General features: G+C 43.5%; 1 protein-coding gene across 4 annotated transcripts in view; it reads right to left on the bottom strand.

The window, feature by feature from the left end:
* Positions 1–20,576, bottom strand: part of PIGG (phosphatidylinositol glycan anchor biosynthesis class G) — a 504,708-nt gene that overhangs the window by 398,085 nt on the left and 86,047 nt on the right. For all 4 annotated transcript variants that reach the window (XM_029601816.1, XM_029601823.1, XM_029601838.1 and 1 more), the window contains exon 5: positions 6,445–6,586. In XM_029601816.1, coding sequence (XP_029457676.1) covers positions 6,445–6,586 — 142 coding nt within the window. The remainder of the gene's footprint in view (positions 1–6,444; positions 6,587–20,576) is intronic.

Here is a 20,576-nt window from a genome sequence, read left to right as displayed (position 1 = left end):
TCTTCACTACTTCCTCTGGAAGGGCATTCCAGGCATCTACCACCCTCTACGTGAAGAAATACTTCCTGACATTGGTTCTGAATCTTCCTCCCTGGAGCTTCAATTATTCAAATCGTGACCCCTGGTTCTGCTGATTTTTTTCCTACGGAAAAGATTTGTCGTTGTCTTTGGATCATTAAAACCTTTCAAGTATCTGAAAGTCTGTATCATATCACCTCTGCTCCTCCTTTCCTCCAGGGTGTACATATTTAGATTCTTCAATCTCTCCTCATAAGTCATTTGATGAAGACCTTCCACCTTTTTGGTCGCCCTTCTCTGGACCGCCTCCATCTTGTCTCTGTCTCGTTGGAGATACGGTCTCCAGAACTGAACACAATACTCCAGGTGAGGTCTCACCCAGGACCTGTACAAGGGGATAATCACTTCCCTTTTCTTGCTCGATATTCCTCTCTCTATGCAGCCCAGCATTCTTCTGGCTTTAGCTATCGCCTTGTCACATTGTTTCGCCAACTTCAGATCATTAGACACCATCACCCCAAGGTCTCTCTCCTGCTCCGTGCACATCAGCCTTTCTCCCCCCATCGAATACAGTTCATTCGGATTTCCACTCCCCATATGCATGACTCTGCACTTCTTGGCATTGAATCTCAGCTGCCATATCTTCGACCACTCTTCCAGCTTCCTTAAATCCCGTCTCATTCTCTCCACTCCTTCCGGCGTGTCCACTCTGTTGCAGATCTTAGTGTCATCCGCAAAAAGACATACCTTACCTTCTATCCCTTCCGCAATGTCGCTCACAAAGATATTGAAAAGGACCGGTCCCAACACCGATCCCTGCAGTACACCGCTTAAGTGTTCTTATTACACCTCTCCGCCGAACCTGGACTAAATTAATGCGATTATTAAAAATCTACCGTTTTTGTGCCTTTCTTATGCCGATTCAAGGCAATCCACATTTTACCCCGGGTTCACAAACTAGTTCTTTTCAAAGATGGGGTAAAATGGGTATCACACACGTGGGACATGTGTTTAATCCAGAGGGTCAACTACTAACACTTTCCGAATTACAGACCATGTATAACATTCCGGCCACGGAGGTGTTCTCATATTTACAACTCCGACATTATATTACTTCCATACCACAGACATCCCGACAAGCATCGGCTTTGCAAGCGATAGCGGCAAATCTATTATTGGAACAGGTAAATACTCCATCTCTTGCAGTTCATTATCATTTGCTTAAGTAATTGACATTCCTAGACACCAGTGCTATCTTGGTGGAGAGGTGGAATCGTGATGGAGTTTTTCTGTTGACACCTGATATTATTAATGCCCGTTTTCGGCGTATCTCTCAACTCTCAGTCAATATGTATTACCACGAAATGCAGTATAAATTTCTTCGTCGAGTGTATATCTCCGCTCAAGATGCCTTTAATTCCAGAATAGCATCTGCACCCCATTGCCTGAGATGTGGCTTTCCCTTGGGGACTTTGTCCCATGCCTTTTGGGCGTGCCCATGGATACAATCTTTTTGGCGTAAAGTGGTTAATTACTTAGAATTTGTATTAGAGTTGCATATCCCTCATTCCTATTATTGGTTACTTTTTGGTTGCATTTCGCCATTGCGGGTGAGAGTTTTGGGATCCCGATTATTTATTCAGAAAGCCTGCCTAGTGGCGAAAAAGATTATACTTACCTCTTGGAGAGAAACTACGAGTCCCTCTTATTGGGCATAGCGTAATAGTCTACATCACATGATGCAGATGGAAGCGTCTTTGGTGAAACTCTCACCGAGGCAAAAGAAGAAATTTTTGGATACTTGGGATCTATACTTGCAGAGCCTTCCTCATTGGGTACGAAGTTTAATCATTAATGAGTGAAAGAGTTCCTGTGAATTCTTATATCTTTAGACTTAATGCTCCATTGCTCTGCTGCCGGTGGAGGCGCACTGGACTTAAGACTTTATGACTCCTTGGGGAGAGGGTGGGGGGGAGAGGAAGTTGTTGACTTATGTTATTTTCACTTGTTATTTCCATCTTGTTTGGCAGGGGATAACTCAGAACCCCGTTGTCCCCTGTGCAGTGTACATTATGCGAAACTAATAAAAATTGTTTGACCTTAAAAGTTTAAGTGTTTCCGTGCGGAAAAAGTGTTAGAATTTCTCACAGAGCTCCTAACTGCTATGCTTACTGCAGAGCAGAAAAAAGAAGACTGAGGGAGACACCTGTGGTTCACAGGGATAATTGCAGGCTGAGCATGCGCAGTGTGTGCCAGTGTCAGTCAAAGCTTTGTAGAAACTTTGACAGAAATGTTTTCCGTACAGGGCTCCATCCTGTGATGTCACCCCATATGTGAGGACTACCATCCTGCTTGCCTGTGAGAAAATGGCTACTAATCCTGTCAAAATGGATGCACTGACCAGACCATGTTCCCTGTGCCAGAGATTGAACTGGGAAACCCATCCAGTTTTGCTTTTGGCAACATGCTGACATTCCGTGGATTGTACTTTCCTGCTTGTTACCTGTCTGCTTGCAAGCCAGTTAGAATACCCCGGCCGGCATTCTGAGACACCGTGACATACCTATACTGCCTCACACCTCTCTTTTGTTTTTTAATTCCCCATGGAGAAACCAGAAACCAGTGGGAAGGAGAGGAGAGTATGATCACTTTCAACCCCATGAATGAGTCCAAATCCGGCACAGCATCATAGGAAACTAGGAGGCATTTCAGGGAAGAGGCTGTGCTGCAAGACCACCTTCTTTTAAGGCTCCAGCTCTACCAGGGAAATGAGCCCAAAGACTGTTGCCCCTGCTTCAAGATCCACCAAGAGATCTAAGTCCCTGGAGACCATACAGTTCTTGCAGGAACAATTACCATCATGGTTAAAAGGTGAGGTGAGAGAGGCTATTTTAGCCAAAGAAACATTTTTTAAAAATTGGAAGAAGGATCCATCTGAAGAAAATAGGATAAAACATAAGCACTGTCAGGTTAAGTGTAAAACATTGATAAGACAGGCGAAGAGAGCATTTGAATTGAAGTTCGCCATAGAGGGAAAAACTCATAATAAAAACTTTTTAAAATATCTCCGAAGCAAGAAACCTGTAAGGGAGTCGGTTGGCCCATAAGATGACAGAGGGGTTTAAAGGGACTCTTAGGGAAGATAAGGCCATTGCAGAAAGACTGAATTCTTTGCTTCTGTGTTTACTAATGAGGATGTTGGGGAGATACCAGTTCCGGAGATGGTTTTCAGGAGTGATGAGTCAGATGAACTGAACGAAATCACTGTGAACCTGGAAGATGTAGTAGGCCAGATTGACAAACTAAAGAGTAGAAAATCACCTGGACCGGATGGTATGCATCCTAGGGTACTGAAGGAACTCAAAAATGAAATTTCTGATCTATTAGTTAAAATTTGTAACCTATCATTAAAATCATCCATTGTACTTGAAGACTGGAGGGTGGCCAATGTAACCCCAAATATTTAAAAAAGGCTCCAGGGGCGATCCGGGTAACCATAGACCAGTGAGCCTGACTTCAGTGCCGGGAAAAATACTGGAAACTATTCTCAAGATCAAAACTCTCTCCCTGCCACACAATGCTTCTACCCTCACCACCCCTCCTCTCCCGCGTCCCTACCCCTTACAGATCCCTCAGTTCTAACTTTACGATCCCTCATAAGATAACTCCCTCTCTTAGTTTCTACCATCTTGGATTTTCAACTTCATGCCTTGACTTACATATCTTCAATAATGTACACTTTGTATATAGTTTTATAAACATATATGCTATTTCCTCCCCAATGTATCAATTGTAAATAGTTCCTTGCAATCTATGCAACTCCTCCTTTCCCCCCCATGCAACCCTTTCAACTCTTCATTCCCCTCCCTATATGCAATATACAACCCCTCTCCCCTCTCTACTTTCCGTCCATCTTCATCCCCCTCTACTCCCTTTCTTTCTTTCCCCCCACTCCATCCCCCAATCATTTCTCTAAATACCATCTCAGTTATCCAACAACCTCTATTTAAGTCTCTCTATTTAAGCCTCGTTCATTGTATAGTTTATTTTATTTTATTTCATTCACTGTTTTCCTATAAGTTCTATGTAAAGCCTCTGTTTTGCTGATTTTAAAGTTATAATGTAAACCGAACTGATGTTATCCTACGAAGTCCGGTATATAAAAACCACAAATAAAATAAATAAATAAATAAAATCGTAGAAAGACATGGTTTAATGGAACACAGTCAACATGGATTTACCCAAGGGAAGTCTTGCCTAACAAATCTGCTTCATTATTTTGAAGGGGTTAATAAACATGTGGATAAAGATGAACCGGTAGATGGATTTTCAGAAGGCGTTTGACAAAGTCCCTCATGAGAGGCTTCGAAGAAAACTAAAAAGTCATGGGATAGGAGGCAATGTCCTTTCGTGGATTACAAACTGGTTAAAAGACAGGAAACAGAGTAGGATTAAATGGTCAATTTTCTCAGTGGAAAAGGGTAAACAGTGGAGTGCCTCAGGGATCTGTACTTGGACCAGTGCTTTTCAATATATATATATATATAAATGATCTGGAAAGGAATACGATGAGTGAGGTTATCAAATTTGTGGATGATACAAAATTATTCAGAGTAGTTAAATTACAAGCGGATTGTGATATATTACAGGAGGACCTTGCAAGACTGGAAGATTGGGCATCCAAATGGCAGCTGAAATTTAAAGTGGACAAGTGCAAGGTGTTGCATATAGGGAAAAATAACCCTTGCTGTAGTTACACAATGTTAGGTTCCATATTAGGAGCTACCACCCAGGAAAAAGATCTAGGCATCATAGTGGATAATACTTTAAAATCGTCGGCTCAGTGTGCTGCAGCAGTCAAAAAAGCAAACAGAATGTTAGGAATTATTAGGAAGGGAATGGTTAATAAAATGGAAAATGTCATAATGCTTCTATATCGCTCCATGGTGAGACCGCACCTGGAATACTGTGTACAATTCTGGTCGCCGCATCTCAAAAAAGATATAGTTGCAATGGAGAAGGTACAGAGAAGGGCAACCAAAATGATAAAGGGGATGGAACAGCTCCCCTATGAGGAAAGGCTGAAGAGGTTAGAGCTGTTCAGCTTGGAGAAGAGACGGCTGAGGGGGGATATGATAGAGGTCTTTAAGATCATGAGAGGTCTTGAACGGGTAGATGTGAATCGGTTATTTACACTTTCGAATAATAGAAGGACTAGGGGGCATTCCATGAAGTTAGCAAGTAGCACATTTAAGACTAATCGGAGAAAATTCTTTTTCATTCAACGCACAATAAAGCTCTGGAATTTGTTGCCAGAGAATGTGGTTAGTGCAGTTAGTGTAGCTGGGTTCAAAAAAGGTTTGGATAAGCTCTTGGAGGAGAAGTCCATTAACGGCTATTAATCAAATTTACTTAGGGAATAGCCACTGCTATTAATTGCATCAGTGGCATGGGATCTTCTTAGTGTTTGGGTAATTGCCAGGTTCTTGTGGCCTGGTTTGGCCTCTGTTGGAAACAGGATGCTGGGCTTGATGGACCCTTGGTCTGACCCAGCATGGCAATTTCTTATGTTCTTATGTAACTCAGATGCCAACTGTTGGTTCCTAATGGGGAAAGGAGAATCAGTCCCACCAGGACCTTCACCCAGAGAACTCAACCGTGTAGAATAGTGAACTGCATATATCCTGCACACATGTAGTTATAGCACTGTGAAGCACTATGATCACTGAACTTACCAGAGAATCATCCAGCACGGATGACATCATTCCTGGAAGGATGGAACTAAGTTTGTTATTCTAACTGATAAGAAGAGGCCTGTGGCCTATAAGTAAGAGCAAGCTGCTGTACACATGTTAAAATATATATTGATTGGCTATTAAAGGTAATGAGTGTGGATTATGCAGATGTCTGATAGTAGCAGATGCAAAAACCTTTATAAGCTGAAGCACACGTTAAGAACACTGAGCAGATTCTGAACAGACTTTGTACACCTTTGCTTGTATTGCCTTCTCTGTATCTTTTTCTGCTCCATAGAGGAATTGTCCACCTTCCTCTATTAATTACCTTTATCAATAAACCTCTTTCTTTATTATTGTTTGAAGCTGGTATTCATTCTGTAATTAGATAGAGGGGAAGCCCCTCTTTTAACAACCGCAAACCTGGGCCTAAAGCATTCCCAGGCAAGGTCCACTCATAGCTGCAGCACCATTCCATGAGTGTGCACATCTTCTGGAGACAGAGAAAATACTGAAGAAATGAAAGCAGCACCAGACCTTTATAAGGAGAGTGGTCAGCTTTTTTTCTCTATCTCCATCTGCTGGCAGAAGGACATAATCCACTTATCTGGACATGTTACATGTTAATTTTATACATATACAATGTGAAAACAATTATAAATATTTTTAAAGTCCTCTGAAAATACCTTACCTTCTTTTCTGTCAAACACCGAGCTGACAAAAACCAATGGTGTGTGTATTTCTTCATAGGAAGAACCTCCATGACCACCTGCCTCAGACATGCCATGGTCACCACACAGAACAAGTAAACTGGGCAGCGAAGTGTCACTTTCCTGTAACTCGCAAGAAAATAAAAAACCATTACTGCTGCAACACATAGAGTTAAACAGCCATATGTCAGTGAGCTCCTATGCCCTTTGATTGACAGCACTGGAGATTACACATTTTATTAAACCCTTCTTAGGTGTCAACCCAGTAGCTCAAGTGGCAATTGCTATGTACTGCCATATGGAAGGTACCCAAATTCAATTCCCAATCCAGATCTTTCTCTTCTCAGCTTGACTTGGGCTGGGGATGTTGCAGACACAGCGTTCATAGTCCCTAGGTAATTGCTTCAGGATGATACTTAGCGGTCAGATTCACGGCCCATGATTGCAGTGTTTCAGAAAGAGCCCTGGTGCATGGACCCTGGCCGAAAACTGTCATTGCAATTACTAGAGAAGGGATTTTGTGGTGGAGGACACAAAACACCTTCACAGAATAGGAGAAGAAAAATCCTCAGCCAGTTGTAAATAAAGGGTCAAGGTGCCAGATCCCAGCTTGGTTTCAACTGAACTGGAAGGAGAAAGGATTAGAAAGATACTGCTGGGTTAAAACAAAAACAAAACAAAACAAAAAAAAGACCTCTTAAACAGGGATAATTTGGTTTTAAAATTTAAAAAAAGGATAACATTATAATTTAGACTTTTACCAGAGATATCATTACCACTTTCTGGTCTTTCTGAAACTCTGGTAATAGTATTCACTGTGTACTCTTATACTACTATTTCCTTGTTTCAATCTAGCATATTCTGGTGGTATTTCAAGTGAAATATATTTTTGTGAAGATATTGCAATTTAAATCAGGATGCGGGAACTTCCGGTGATGATGTCATCTGCAAGGGAGTCGGCAGTGTGAGCGCCACGGCTCCCTTCTGTTTCTCTCCCCCCCCCCCCCCAAAAGAGGCTGAAACGGCGGCGATTTTGTCCGGGCTTTTAAGGAGGGGTTGCTCACACATCCCTCCCATCGATTCCAAAGCGTGGAACGCCGGGTGCCGCGGGAGCGGATAGCAAGCACCTTGCGCATCGGATCCCCACTTCATGTGCCCAAAATGGCGGCTGCCCGACGAAAATGTAAGAAATAAATTATTGGCTGTGCCGGCGATTCTGGGGTTGATTGCTTGTGTAAAATGAAAAGATCTGAGAGGCAGCCAGACTGCTCTGGGAGCGTTGGGGCAGCAGAAGATCGGGGCTGCGGTGGCGAGGGACCCAGAAAGCAGAGCTAGATTCCACTAAAAGCCACATGGCTAAGATGACGGCTATCTAATCGCGTTCACATCTTGGATCTCTGGGTCTTGGTTGGCTGCCGAAGAATTCTCAGCTTTGGAGGGGTTAGCTGGGTTGGAGAATATTTTTGAAGATACAGCCTCTTAGCTTGATGGCAGAATAGTGAGCACAGCCCCTTCATCTTTTCTCTTGCAATTTTTCTACCAGCTGTCACCCTTGCTGATTCTAATACGTGTCGCTGTAAGCCACTGCTCCGATCCACCAGTGTCTCTCGCCTGCCGACTGCATACCATGCTTTGTCACTTCTCCATATCTTCACTTTTCTTATCCTAAGCTGAATCAACTGCAGATTTCACTGTGTACAGCTGTAAGAAGATCAGCCCTTCTATCGCTGATAGATCGTTGCGTTTTGGCACAGCCAAGCGTGGGGAACACCTGGAATGCGCCATCGGAGTTCCCGGGCTTGCATCGAGCGAGGAATTCCCACAGCCAAAATGGCTACCAATGCAGAGGGTGCGAAGCAACTCACCTCAGTGTCGGAGGATGTCTTACTGCAAATCTCGTCCCGGGTTTCAGGAGCACCGGATGAGAGGCTCATTAGACTGCAGACTATGATGGGTGATATAAAAGGGACTCTGGAAGGGCAGGCCAAACGGATGGACGGCGTGCAGCAAAGGATCAGTGATCAGGATGACAGGCTGATAACTGCAGAACAACAGGTTCAACTACTTATGGAGCAGCAGGCCGTACTCCTGACCCAGATAGATGATCAGGAGAACAGAAATCGAAGGAATAATATTCCAGAAACTGTAAAAGACTCAGAGTTGTATCATCTTATAGATGACTGGCTCCCCACTCATTTGGGTCTGACTTCTTTAGTAGGCCAATTACGCTGCGAGCGAGCGAGCTCATCGGATAGGCCCTCCTCGGGACGTGGATAATAGACCACGGCCTGTCATGACGCGTATCCTCAATTGGCTGCACAAGGTGCAGCTGATGCGCGAGAATCGAAAACACCAGGTGACAGAATACGCAGGGCACCGCATTTTGCTCTTTAATGATTTCTCAACGGCGGTCGCCACGCAGCGGAGAGCAATGGCGCCTATGTGCACTGCCTGCTGCCTCGCTGAAGACCCGGAGGCTAACTAAACTCGCTGTGAAATCGCTGCCCAAAAAATAAAAAAACTGGTTCTCTTTTTTTCTGTTTCCTTTCTTCCAGGTTCTCTCTCTCCCCACAGATGCTGCCGCCGAACCCGGAAGGAGCATCAAGGCCCCTCCCCCCTGCTGACGCTGACGACCAGAAGCTCCCCAGGAGGGATTTAAAAGTGGGCCCGGGACCCGCGGCGATGCGTGACTGCCTGCTGCCTCGCTGAAGACCCAGAGGCTAACTAAACTCGCTGTGAAATCGCTGCCCAAAAAATAAAAAAACTGGTCCTCTTTTTTTCTGTTTCCTTTCTTCCAGGTTCTCTCTCTCCCCACAGACGCTGCTGCCGAACCCGGAAGGAGCATCAAGGCCCCTCCCCCCCTGCTGACGCTGACGACAGGAAGCTCCCCAGGAGGGTTTTAAAAGTGGGCCCGGGACCTGAGGCGACACGCGCCGGCGCCGCGCAGCGAAGGGGCGCGGCAAAGGGGCATGCCCCTTTGTACGCCCCTTCGTACGCCTAAAATAAAACCAATGGATACAGAACATCGAAACACATACCAAAATCAAAAAATGATGGAACTACTGAACAAAGAAAATGGATCGTACACACATCCCATAGAAACATGCACCAACAAAGGTAAGTACAGCTACAAACACAAATTTTTACAAACACATAAAGAAAGTTACAAATCACATGATCACAAAAAAAATACTATCCGACATAATCTCATCGAAGTAAAGAAAACTAAGAGTTCAACCAAACAGAGTATAAATAAAATACTAACCTTAACGTTCATTCTATTAAATGCCCAATCCATAACTAAGAAATTCCCAATAATTACAGACCTATTGTATGACATTAAACCAAATTTCATCGCTATCACTGAAACGTGGCTAAAAAAATCCGACATTATCATCAAAAATCAAATAGCACACAAAAACTATGACATATTCTCAATTCCAAGGAATAATAAACGCGGAGGTGGCATAGCCTTAATCATTGAAAATTTTTTTAAATGTAAACTGATTCCAACGACACCCCCCCCCCCCAAACCACGAAATCGCACTATTTGATACAGAACACACACAAATATGCATTATATACTGCCCACCCAGCCTGCTTGACCTAAACCTATCCCCTTTAATAGAATATTTAACCATTAACCTAAACACATCAAAACCTACAATCAAAATGGGTGATTTTAACCTTCACATGGATGTGGTTCCATTATCAAATACATGCCAGACACTAAATGACACAATGGAAGCACTGGGTTTCACACTAATCAGACAAACCCACACACAAAGCCGGACACTCCCTCGACCTGACATACATCAATCATAATTTCGATGAACACCTAAATACCACCTATAATCAAATTCCATGGTCGGATCACTTCTTAATCCAATCCACCATCAAATTCATAAAACAAAAAGAAATACAGAAAAATGATCCCTTAGAATTTAAATATCGTCCCCCCTTTAACCATGACATTCTGAAAAATAAATTCGAAGAAATTTTAATAAACCTCAATCACCTAAACTGTATAGACGCAACAAATGAGTGGATAACGAAAACAAGCAAATTGGCAGATGAAATTAACCCCACTAGAACAATACAAATCAATGAACCAAAACAGAATAACCCCTGGTTTAATGAAAAATTAAAGGAAATTAAACAAAATCTGAGAAAAAAAGAGAAAAGATGGAAAAAAGACAAATCAGTAGAAAATTTAACCAAATTTAGGAAACAGCTAGCCTATTATAAAAAATCAATTCTTGAAGCAAAAAAACAATTCTTTAATTCAAAAATTGAAAACTTTTCAAACAACCCACACACACTATTCAACATAGTTAAAAATCTGACTAAGGATAAAGAAGATTTGCCCCAAGCCCCACAAGAGAACAAATGCAATGACCTAGCACACTATTTCTCAGACAAAATCACAAACCTTAAAGCAAAGATTCCGTCCCTAACAAAACAGGAAATCAAGATGCAAAAAAGAGATGTGACACAACTCTCCACATTCGACGAGGTATCTCAGTCTGAAGTGGAATGCATGATAAAAAAACTGAATCCCGCACCATATAAAATTGACACCATTCCCACCACAGATATAAAAAAACTAGCTGATATAACCTCGTACACACTAACCAAAATAATTAACCTATCACTCAGTGAAGGGGTTATGCCAGACTCACTGAAAAATGCAATAATAAAACCTATTCTGAAAAAGAAAAACAGTGACCCAACCGTCCTAAGTAACTATAGACCTGTTTCACACTTGCCCATGATTGCAAAATTAATAGAAAAAGCAGTACAAAAGCAACTAGCAGAACATCTAGACAACAATAACATACTCTTCCCATCACAACATGGCTTCAGAAAACACTATAGCACCGAAACATTACTAATCTCACTATCAGATACCGTTCTGCGTGGATTCGACAGTGGAAAACACTACATCATGATACTACTAGATCTGTCCGCAGCATTTGACACAGTAAACCACGACATACTATTGAACAGACTGGAAGAAATTGGATTACAAAACAAAACAATTAAATGGTTTGTTTCCTACCTTAACAATAGATCCTATCAGGTACAGATAAAAAACTCAATATCAGACAAAATCACACTAAAGACAGGAGTCCCCCAGGGCTCAGCACTTTCAGCAACTCTATTTAACATTTACATGCTCCCCCTCTGCCACCTACTGGCTGGTCTAGGTGTCATACACTACACATTTATGCTGACGACATTCAATTGATTCTACCAATTGAAGAATCAATTGAAAAAACTCTAAACTTCGCAATGCTATACCTAGACATAATAAAACAACTATTAAACCAAATGGAACTAGTAATCAACATTGAAAAAACAGAATTCATACATCTTGAACGAAAAAACATTGAAAGAATTCAAAATCCCATTCGACTTAAAAATGACAAATCAGTAGACTTAACTGATAAAGCTAGAAACCTAGGAGTAATTATAGACACGGAACTGAGCCTTAAGCAACACATATCAATAAACACAAGAGAAGGCTACGCCAAACTAATGATCCTTAGAAGACTAAAACCCTTATTAAATCAGGAACACTTTCGTACAGTACTACAAGCTTTAATATTTGCCAGCACGGACTACTGCAACACACTTTTCTTAGGATTACCATACACCACTATCAGACCGCTGCAAATACTACAGAACTCGGCTGCCAGAATACTTACTGGTAAAGGCAGAAGAGATCATATCACCCAAACTCTTGCAGATTTACACTGGCTCCCAATAGAACAGAGAATTCAATTTAAAGCACTATGCACAGTTCATAAGCTAATAAACGACGAAAACTCGGACTGGCTAAACACCGCATTACGACTACATGTCCCCCAAAGAAACCTCAGATCAGCCAATAAAGCTCTACTAACCATACCCTCAGTCAGAACAGCAAAGTTAACCCAAGTTAGAGAGAGAGCACTATCTTTGGCAGGACCATTATTATGGAACACATTACCACTAGAATTAAGACTAATGAAAGAAATAAAACTCTTCAAAAAAGGCTTAAAAACATGGCTCTTCAAAAAAGCATTTCACAGTGAGGTAACAGAATAACACATACACAAAGCAGGAATTCACCAAGAAAAAGCAGTATTGCTTACTTTTGTTATTTTCTCACAATTTAAGTATAAATTATAAAGACAGTTAATAGTAAATGGTAATCACACCCTTTCCCATTTAGAGTATATTATCGAACTATGTTACCGTATAATAATGGCACCCTTTGGATAAATTAGAAACCACATATTTGTGCCTAACTGTAAACCGTTGTGATGGTGCTCCACTATACGACGGTATAGAAAAGTTTTTAAATAAATAAATAAATAAACTGCATAAGAGAGGTATCTCGTTTGCATTGCTCTATCCAGCCAAGTTACAGATACACCATGATACACCATGATAATAAGACTCTCTTCTTTGTGAAACCTGATGATGCATCTGCATTCCTGGCGACCTTGGCTCCGGAGGCGCCCCCTGGAGCGGGGGTAGCTGAGTAGACATCACTCAGAGGAGAGATCTGCTCAGCTTTGGTTGATCTGGTTGAACAGCGGGAAATCTACACCTTGAAATTGCTCAAAATTCGTGTCGGCTTGGAGCCAGTGTTTTTGCTTCTTAGACATTCTATCCAGTATTTTGTTCAATATTTGCGTGTACTGGTTCACACGTGTCTTTCTGGATGGGGGGCCCTTGGAGGGGGCTCATGACATCTGAATGTCACAGTTTCAGCCTTTTGTTTAAGTTCTCAACAGTTACAAGATTATCATGAAATGTTTCGCATTCGTAGTCTCAATTACATATTCTCAATGTAAATTGGGGGGGGGGGGGCGGGGAAGGGGGCGGAGGAGAACCTCGGCATGCCTCGGATATGGGGGTATGTTGGAATTCTGGGCCTCCTACGGTTGCAAACCGCAAGCTGTGAGTGTGAATGGATTGCTAGCAGGTATGTATGGTGTGCATGGTGTGTATTGGGGTGGATGTCGGGGACCAAGATGGGACAGAAGGAATCCCTAGGAGAGGCACATACATGTATTTTTGGATGGGGAACAGTCTATATTGGACAAGGACGTAGTAGGGTACACGATGTTTCCATATGATCCCGGAGGCTCAGGCTGGGGAGCCAAGGGATTCTCAACAATGACACTTTCTTTGGACAACTCACTGGGGCTGGGCCTATAGGACTCTAGTGCTATGGCTGCAGTACAATTTACTTCTCTTAATGTAGATGGCATTCATTCCCCCATCAAAAGAAAGAAGCTCTTGATGGCGTTTAAGCGCATGAATGCGCAGGTGGTGTTCCTCCAGGAAACCCATCTATCAGCGGGTGAGAATGCTAAGCTGGAAAAGAGACTGGGTGGGACAATGTTTTTTCTCTTCCTATAATTCGCAGAGACGAGGTGTTGCAATACTAATTCATAAACAACTGCCTTTCCAATTGAGGAGGGTATGGCAAGACCCGGAAGGCCGTTACATCATTGTCCAGGGATTGTGTAACCAGCAAAAAGTGATTCTCTGTAATGTATATGCACCAAATGTTTATAATCATGATTTTTTCACACACTTGATGGGGATGTTGGGGGAATTTTCAGACTGTGCACTGTTTGTGGGGGGAGATTTCAATTATGTGGCTAATAGGCAAGAGGATATACTTGCCTATTAGCCACAGGCTAATACTCAAAAGGAACCCAATTTTTTGTGCCAAGAGTTACACCTATTAGATATCTGGCAGACTTTGCACCCTGGGGAACGGGATTACACCTTTTTTTTCTCATCCGCATGGGTCATACTCGCGACTGGACTATTTTTTGTTTTGGACTTCCTGTTCCCCACAATATCGACAGCCACCATAGGTACGATAGCCTTGTCCGATCACGCTCCGGTATCAGTCACTGTTACCTTGGGATACACCCCGAAGCCTCCCTTTTCATAGCGTATGCCCCCTGGTTTACTCCTGGACAAGGAATTCTCACATTTCCTTCAGGAACGATGGGAGGAATATCTCCTCTTAAACTCGAGTCCAGATGTAGCGTCCGGGACTCTCTGGGAGCGGGAAAAGCGGTGATGCGCAGGCACATTATCGCATACGTTGCCACGTAGTTGGGCGGCGTTGAAAGCCGCCCAACTATGACATATACAGGCAATGTCTGAGACTAGTAAAAGGGAGGCGGAGGGAATTCGTGAAACGTTGCAAGCGCTTATACACCAGAGAGTGTCCAAATCTTTGAGATATTATCAGTTTCAGATGTATCGCTATGGTAATAGACCCAGTAAGTTGTTAGCTAGTCTAGTTCGAGCGTGCAGCCCCAAATCTTTTATCACCAGTATTAAAGGACCAAGCTGGGGTGTGCCACGTCACCGCACAGAAGATAGCAGACCGCTTTCACGAGTACTACAGTAAGTTATCCGGGGATAAGCCCAGTAATGAAGAGATGAGGGAAGACTTTTTTTATAATTTGCCTTGGCCTCTGTTTACTGAGGACCAACAGACCATGTTAAATAAGCCAATAGTAGACGCAGAAATACACGCGGTCATACATGGTTTGAAGCCAGGTAAGACGGCAGGACCGGATGGATTAGGACCCGAATTCTACAAGATCCTAAAATTCTTGTGCTGCCGGTGTTGAGGCAGTACTACAATGGTTTGCTTCAGGGACCACCTGTTAATCCCACAGAAAATCAATCTACTATAGTTCTATTGCCAAAACCAGGTAAGGATTTGCAAGAAGTAGGCTCTTATCGGCCTATTTCTCTTATTAATGGTGACCTGAAAATCCTTTCTGTTGTCCTTGCCGCAAGATTAAACTCCCTCCTGCCCTCTGTAATTCATGCAGACCAAACAGGTTTCATTAAAGGGAGGCAGGGTGTAAAAAATGTGAGGCGTCTGATTGGCTTGTTAAATTTTCATCCAACAACGGAGGTGGTGGTTCTGAGCCTGGATGTGGAGAAGGCTTTTGATTCTCTTTCCTGGAATTATTTATTTTGGGCTCTGCAGACTTATGGTATTTCTGGTCCTTTCCTAACTTGGTTGCAGGCATTGTATAATAATCCTAGGGCACGTCTACTTATAAATGGGGCCTTATCCTACCCCTTTTGCTATTCAATGTGGGGTGAGACAGGGGTGCCCCTTTCCCCTCTTATTTGTTATGGCGTTAGTGCCTTTGGTTCAAAATTCAGCAGCTCGATTACTAACAGGCGCAAGAAAGAGAGACCACATATCCCCCATTCTGAAAGAGTTACATTGGCTACCCGTCCACTTCCGTATCATGTACAAAGCCATTTGTGTCATCTTCAAAACTATTCATCAACGCATCTCCCTCGATCTACAAATCCCCCTCCAAGTATACAACTCGACAAGACCTACCAGAAATGTCTACCGAGGCGCCCTCAAAGTTCCTCCTGCGAAAATGACCAAACACATCACTCTAAGAGATCGTGCCACCTCCACTGCTGGCCCTTCTCTGTGGAATTCCATTCCCACAGATCTCAGACTGGAACCTTGCCTCTTAACTTTCAGGAAAGGACTTAAGACTTGGTTATTCAAGCAAGCTTTCCCAGACACAATCTAATATCACGTCATAGATACAAACCAAGGACTTCAAATATTCAGCCATTAATCATGCCATTTTTACATAGCATTTAATTTATTTGTATACCGTTCAACCGTTTATTCTTTCCTATCTCTTCCTTCTTATCCAAGTTCTGCTACCCTTGTTATTTGTAACTGCTCCTTCGATCACCACAGTTCTAGTTGATGTATTTAATGCACTCCCGTTTCATGTAAACCAGCAAGATATGTGCTCATGATTGCCGGTATATAAAAACCTTAAATAAATAAAATAAATAAAATAAAAATGGGGCCTTATCCTACCCCTTTTGCTATTCAATGTGGGGTGAGACAGGGGTGCCCCTTTCCCCTCTTATTTGTTATGGCGTTAGTGCCTTTGGCTATTAAATTACGGATCGATGGGGAGTTTAAGGGCCTCCGACTGGGGAGACATCAGATGAAATTGGCAATGTTTGCTGACGACATTTTATTGTTTGTTGGCCATAAGAAAAAGAACATAAGAACATAAGAAAATGCCATACTGGGTCAGACCAAGGGTCCATCAAGCCCAGCATCCTGTTTCCAACAGTGGCCAATCCAGGCCATAAGAACCTGGCAAGTACCCAAAAACTAAGTCTATTTCATGTAACCATTACTAATGGCAGTGGCTATTCTCTAAGTGAACTCAATAGCAGGCAATGGACCTCTCCTCCAAGAACCCATCCAATCCTTTTTTAAACACAGCTATACTAACTGCACTAACCACATTCTCTGGCAACAAATTCCAGAGTTTAATTGTGCGTTGAGTAAAAAAGAACTTTCTCCGATTCGTTTTAAATGTGCCCCATGCTAACTTCATGGAGTGCCCCCTAGTCTTTCTACTATCCGAAAGAGTAAATAACCGATTCACATCTACCCGTTCTGCCATGCTGTGGGGTGAAGCTCGCTCAACAGGGTTCACAACTGGGTCATCAGTTTTGACCTCTTTGTCGGTGTCAGGATGACCTTGTCTTGTTTGGTGTTGAACCGAACTCTCAGATATTCTAGAGATTTGGAGGGCTGCAGACAGCTCTTGTTTGTGTTGACCACCCACCCGAGGCGCTCCAGTAGAGTTTTGACTCTGTTGGTCTCCTGGTGACTTTCCTCTGGGGACTTTGCCCTGATCAGCCAATCATCCAGATATGGGTGCACGAAGATTCTTTCCTTCTTTAGTGTATCCAAAAGATAGTATCCCAGTCATTGTCCGCCATTTTACCTCTTTTCACAGCATAGTGGGCTTGACAATCAATTTTGCAAAGTCGGAGGCTCTGGCGTTAAATCCCAATGTACAGCGTCAATGGAAGGGAGACTTTCCCTTTACTTGGACCCAGAATAAAATAAAGTATTTGGGGGTTTGGATACCGCGAGATCTCGCAGATCTTTATGAGCTAAATATTACCAACACTATTGCAGCTTTAGCAGCTCAGCTTCAGTCGTGGCGGACTCTGCATCTTTCCTTATTTGGCAGATGTGCTCTGCTTAAAATGGTTCTACTGCCGAAGTTATTAGATAAGATGCACATGTTGCCTTGCTGGCTAACGGGCAGGGAAGTCACTTGGTTACAAGCTGCTTTCCAAAAATTTGTGTGGGCTGGAAAGAGGGCCCGGCTGAATTACAAGGTGTTGATATATTCTAAAGGGGAGGGGGGCCTAGGTCTGCCAGATATCCGACTATTTAATGTGGCCTGTCAACTACGTTTTGTAGGTGAGTGGCTACTCGATCAATATGCTTACTGTGAAGATGGGCTAGTCATTAGCATGTGGTCCCCATTATACCTTTTGTAAGCCAATAACAATATATATCGCTCTTTACAAATCCTGCGTAGCCTGGTTCACTCCTGCCGACACGCTTGGCGATGGATTCGGGCACAAGGCAGCATGACTGGACTCGTCTCTCTCTTAATGCTGCTGTTGAGTAACAGGGATTTCCCTCCAGGGTGTGAACATTATGCTATCTTTGACGATTGGCTACAAAAAGGACTTCCGTTCATTTATCAATTTTACTCTGAGGATACACCGCTAATGAGAGACTTTGCATCGTTGGTTACAGATTATGATTTACCAGCTAAGCAATTTTTTACATACTTACAAACGCGCCATTATTTGACAAGTTTCAAATGGACAGCGGAAAAGTATAGACAGGAACGTCTATTCACCCAGCGGTTTTTTGATGTTGCCTTAAAGTAAAATTTAATCAAGGGATGGTGCGAGGTGGGTAAGATGTACCGATCACCTTGGCATATCTCATACTTAGCACAACCTTGGACAGAGATGGGGGCGATTGATATTTCTACCTTGTACTTGCTTTCATGTTTCAAAAATATGCAAAAAAGTTTGCCGGATCTATCACTCCAGGAACTGAAATTTAAAATTTTACATCATATTATTTGCGATGATGTACGTCGTTATCAAATGGGGATGTTAGCATCGCCCACATGCATCAAATGTAATCAAGAAAGGGGAACTTTGGTCCACCGATTGTTTACGTGCCAGCAGTTGGCGGGGTTTTGGAATGAAGTATTGACTGTTGTTGCTCAAAGTACACATACAACCATTGGCAAGACTGGCAGACTTCTCTTGTCGGGCCTGCGGGGTGCTATGCCAGTCTATCAGGCCTCTCTGGATCAGTTTGGACATACCGCTATATTATTGGCTTGCCGTACGGTCCTGGCAGACTGGATACAGCCGAATATACTCCCCACTACAAAGGCATGGTACTATTGGCTTGCATCCGCTATGCAAATGGAGAGACTAGTTCACTGCATGGTTCGAGGCTGCCAGATCCGGACTATCGAAAATGTTGGGCTACTTGTTTCAATTTATTGCCACTGGATATCCAAACTCATTTGCTTGCAATGGGATAACACCCCTCATGGAAGTGACTAAATCATATTGGCTCACATTTACAGAATCCACGCCTATGGGTCAGTTCGGCTGGGTAAGGGGAGTTGATGGGGGACTTTTGGACCATCACTTATTGTTTTAGATGACTCCCTTCTGCAAGCACATGTCTTACGAGTTCAATGTGGCACTCTCCTAGGGGTTGGGGGGGAAAGGTGGGGGGGGGATTGGATGAGTGAGTGGTATGGGTTGACTGGAGTGAGTGGGACACGTGAATGATTTAGTAGATTCTGTCTGGTGGTCAGTGTCCACCGGACTCTGAAAAGGAGTGGGGCAGTGCGCCTGGTAACAGATGGGAGTATGACGGGGGGGGGGGGGTGCGGTTTGGCACTATGTATTTTTGCTGAGTTGTTGTGTTGTATTAGGCACCCTCTATATGTTTCGATGGTTGTACTGCTCACACTCTTCAATAAAAATGATTTTGACAAAAAAAAAAAAAAAATCAGGATGCCGATCTGATTCATGGCCATGCTATTGTTTGTCATAGTGTGTGAGCTCTTGGCTGTGGCATGGTTGGCGCAGCTTGGCAAGTGAATCCACTAGGCCCATGCTAACAGCAGGTGGACACACTCCCATTGGGACAAGGTCAAGGCTTCACCTATATCCACCCTGTTTCCCACAGATTGAACCCTTGGGTTCCAGGGGCCAGCAGGGCTAAGGCAGAGGTCCCGTAGATAGAGTGGTCAGGCAAAGTCTGAGAGCAGACCAAGATCTAGGCAAGCTGCAAACAGACGGAGTTGAAGTCCAGGCAGGGGTCAGGGCAGGCAGATAGCAAGCGGCATCGAGGTCCAGGCAAAGGTCAGGACAGGTGGAAAGCAAGCAGCATCAAGGATGAGGCAGAGGTCAGGGCAAATGGAGATCTAGAAATGAAGTCAAAGCCAAGGCAGAGGTCAGAAACAGAAGGGACAACAGCCAGGGACAGACAAGGACAAGGCAGGATACGAGGCAGAGAATAAGGCAGGGAAGCACGGACAGGGACAAGGCAGGAACTGGAACAGACAGGAACCGCAGTAACATACACTGCATGGCTAGGCAAGGCAAGAGACCCATTGCTGAGTCAACTGTAGCGCGGCTGGGGTTTAAATATGTATTCTTGCAATATCATCAGAAGTCACCGTTGCTACTTTTTCCTGCTGCGGAGCCCTCAAAGGCCAATGCGCAGCATGCGCACATGCCTAGGGGGGGCGTTGGTGGGCTGAAAGGCAATGGCGTCAGTGTCAGGGTGAGTGAAGGCGGTTGAGGGTGTGTCGTGCAACCAGCAAAGTGTTACAGTATCCCCCCTTCAAAGCCCCCTTCACAGGCCACTGGGTTTTGGCTTATGGGAAAGTGCCAATGGAAATCTCTGGTAAGACAGGAGGCTTTTACATTGGATGCAGCTCCCATGTGTTTTCTTCTGGGCCAAAGCCCTTCCAGGAGATGAGAAACCATAGCTTGCCTCTGATGAATTTGGAGTTCAGGATATCCTTTACCTCATATCTTCAATGGTTGCCTTGGGAATGGATCATGTTGGCCACGACAGAAGCAATGGCTTAAGTAACGACGTGTGGAATGTTTTGTGGCACTTGAGTGATGGAAGTAGCTTTAGCTAATAACA

This window comes from Rhinatrema bivittatum, chromosome 1, assembly GCF_901001135.1.
Source record: "Rhinatrema bivittatum chromosome 1, aRhiBiv1.1, whole genome shotgun sequence".
Classification (NCBI taxonomy): Eukaryota; Metazoa; Chordata; class Amphibia; order Gymnophiona; family Rhinatrematidae; genus Rhinatrema; species Rhinatrema bivittatum.
Note: the sequence above shows the minus strand (reverse complement) of the source record. Positions and strands in the feature narration are given on the sequence as shown.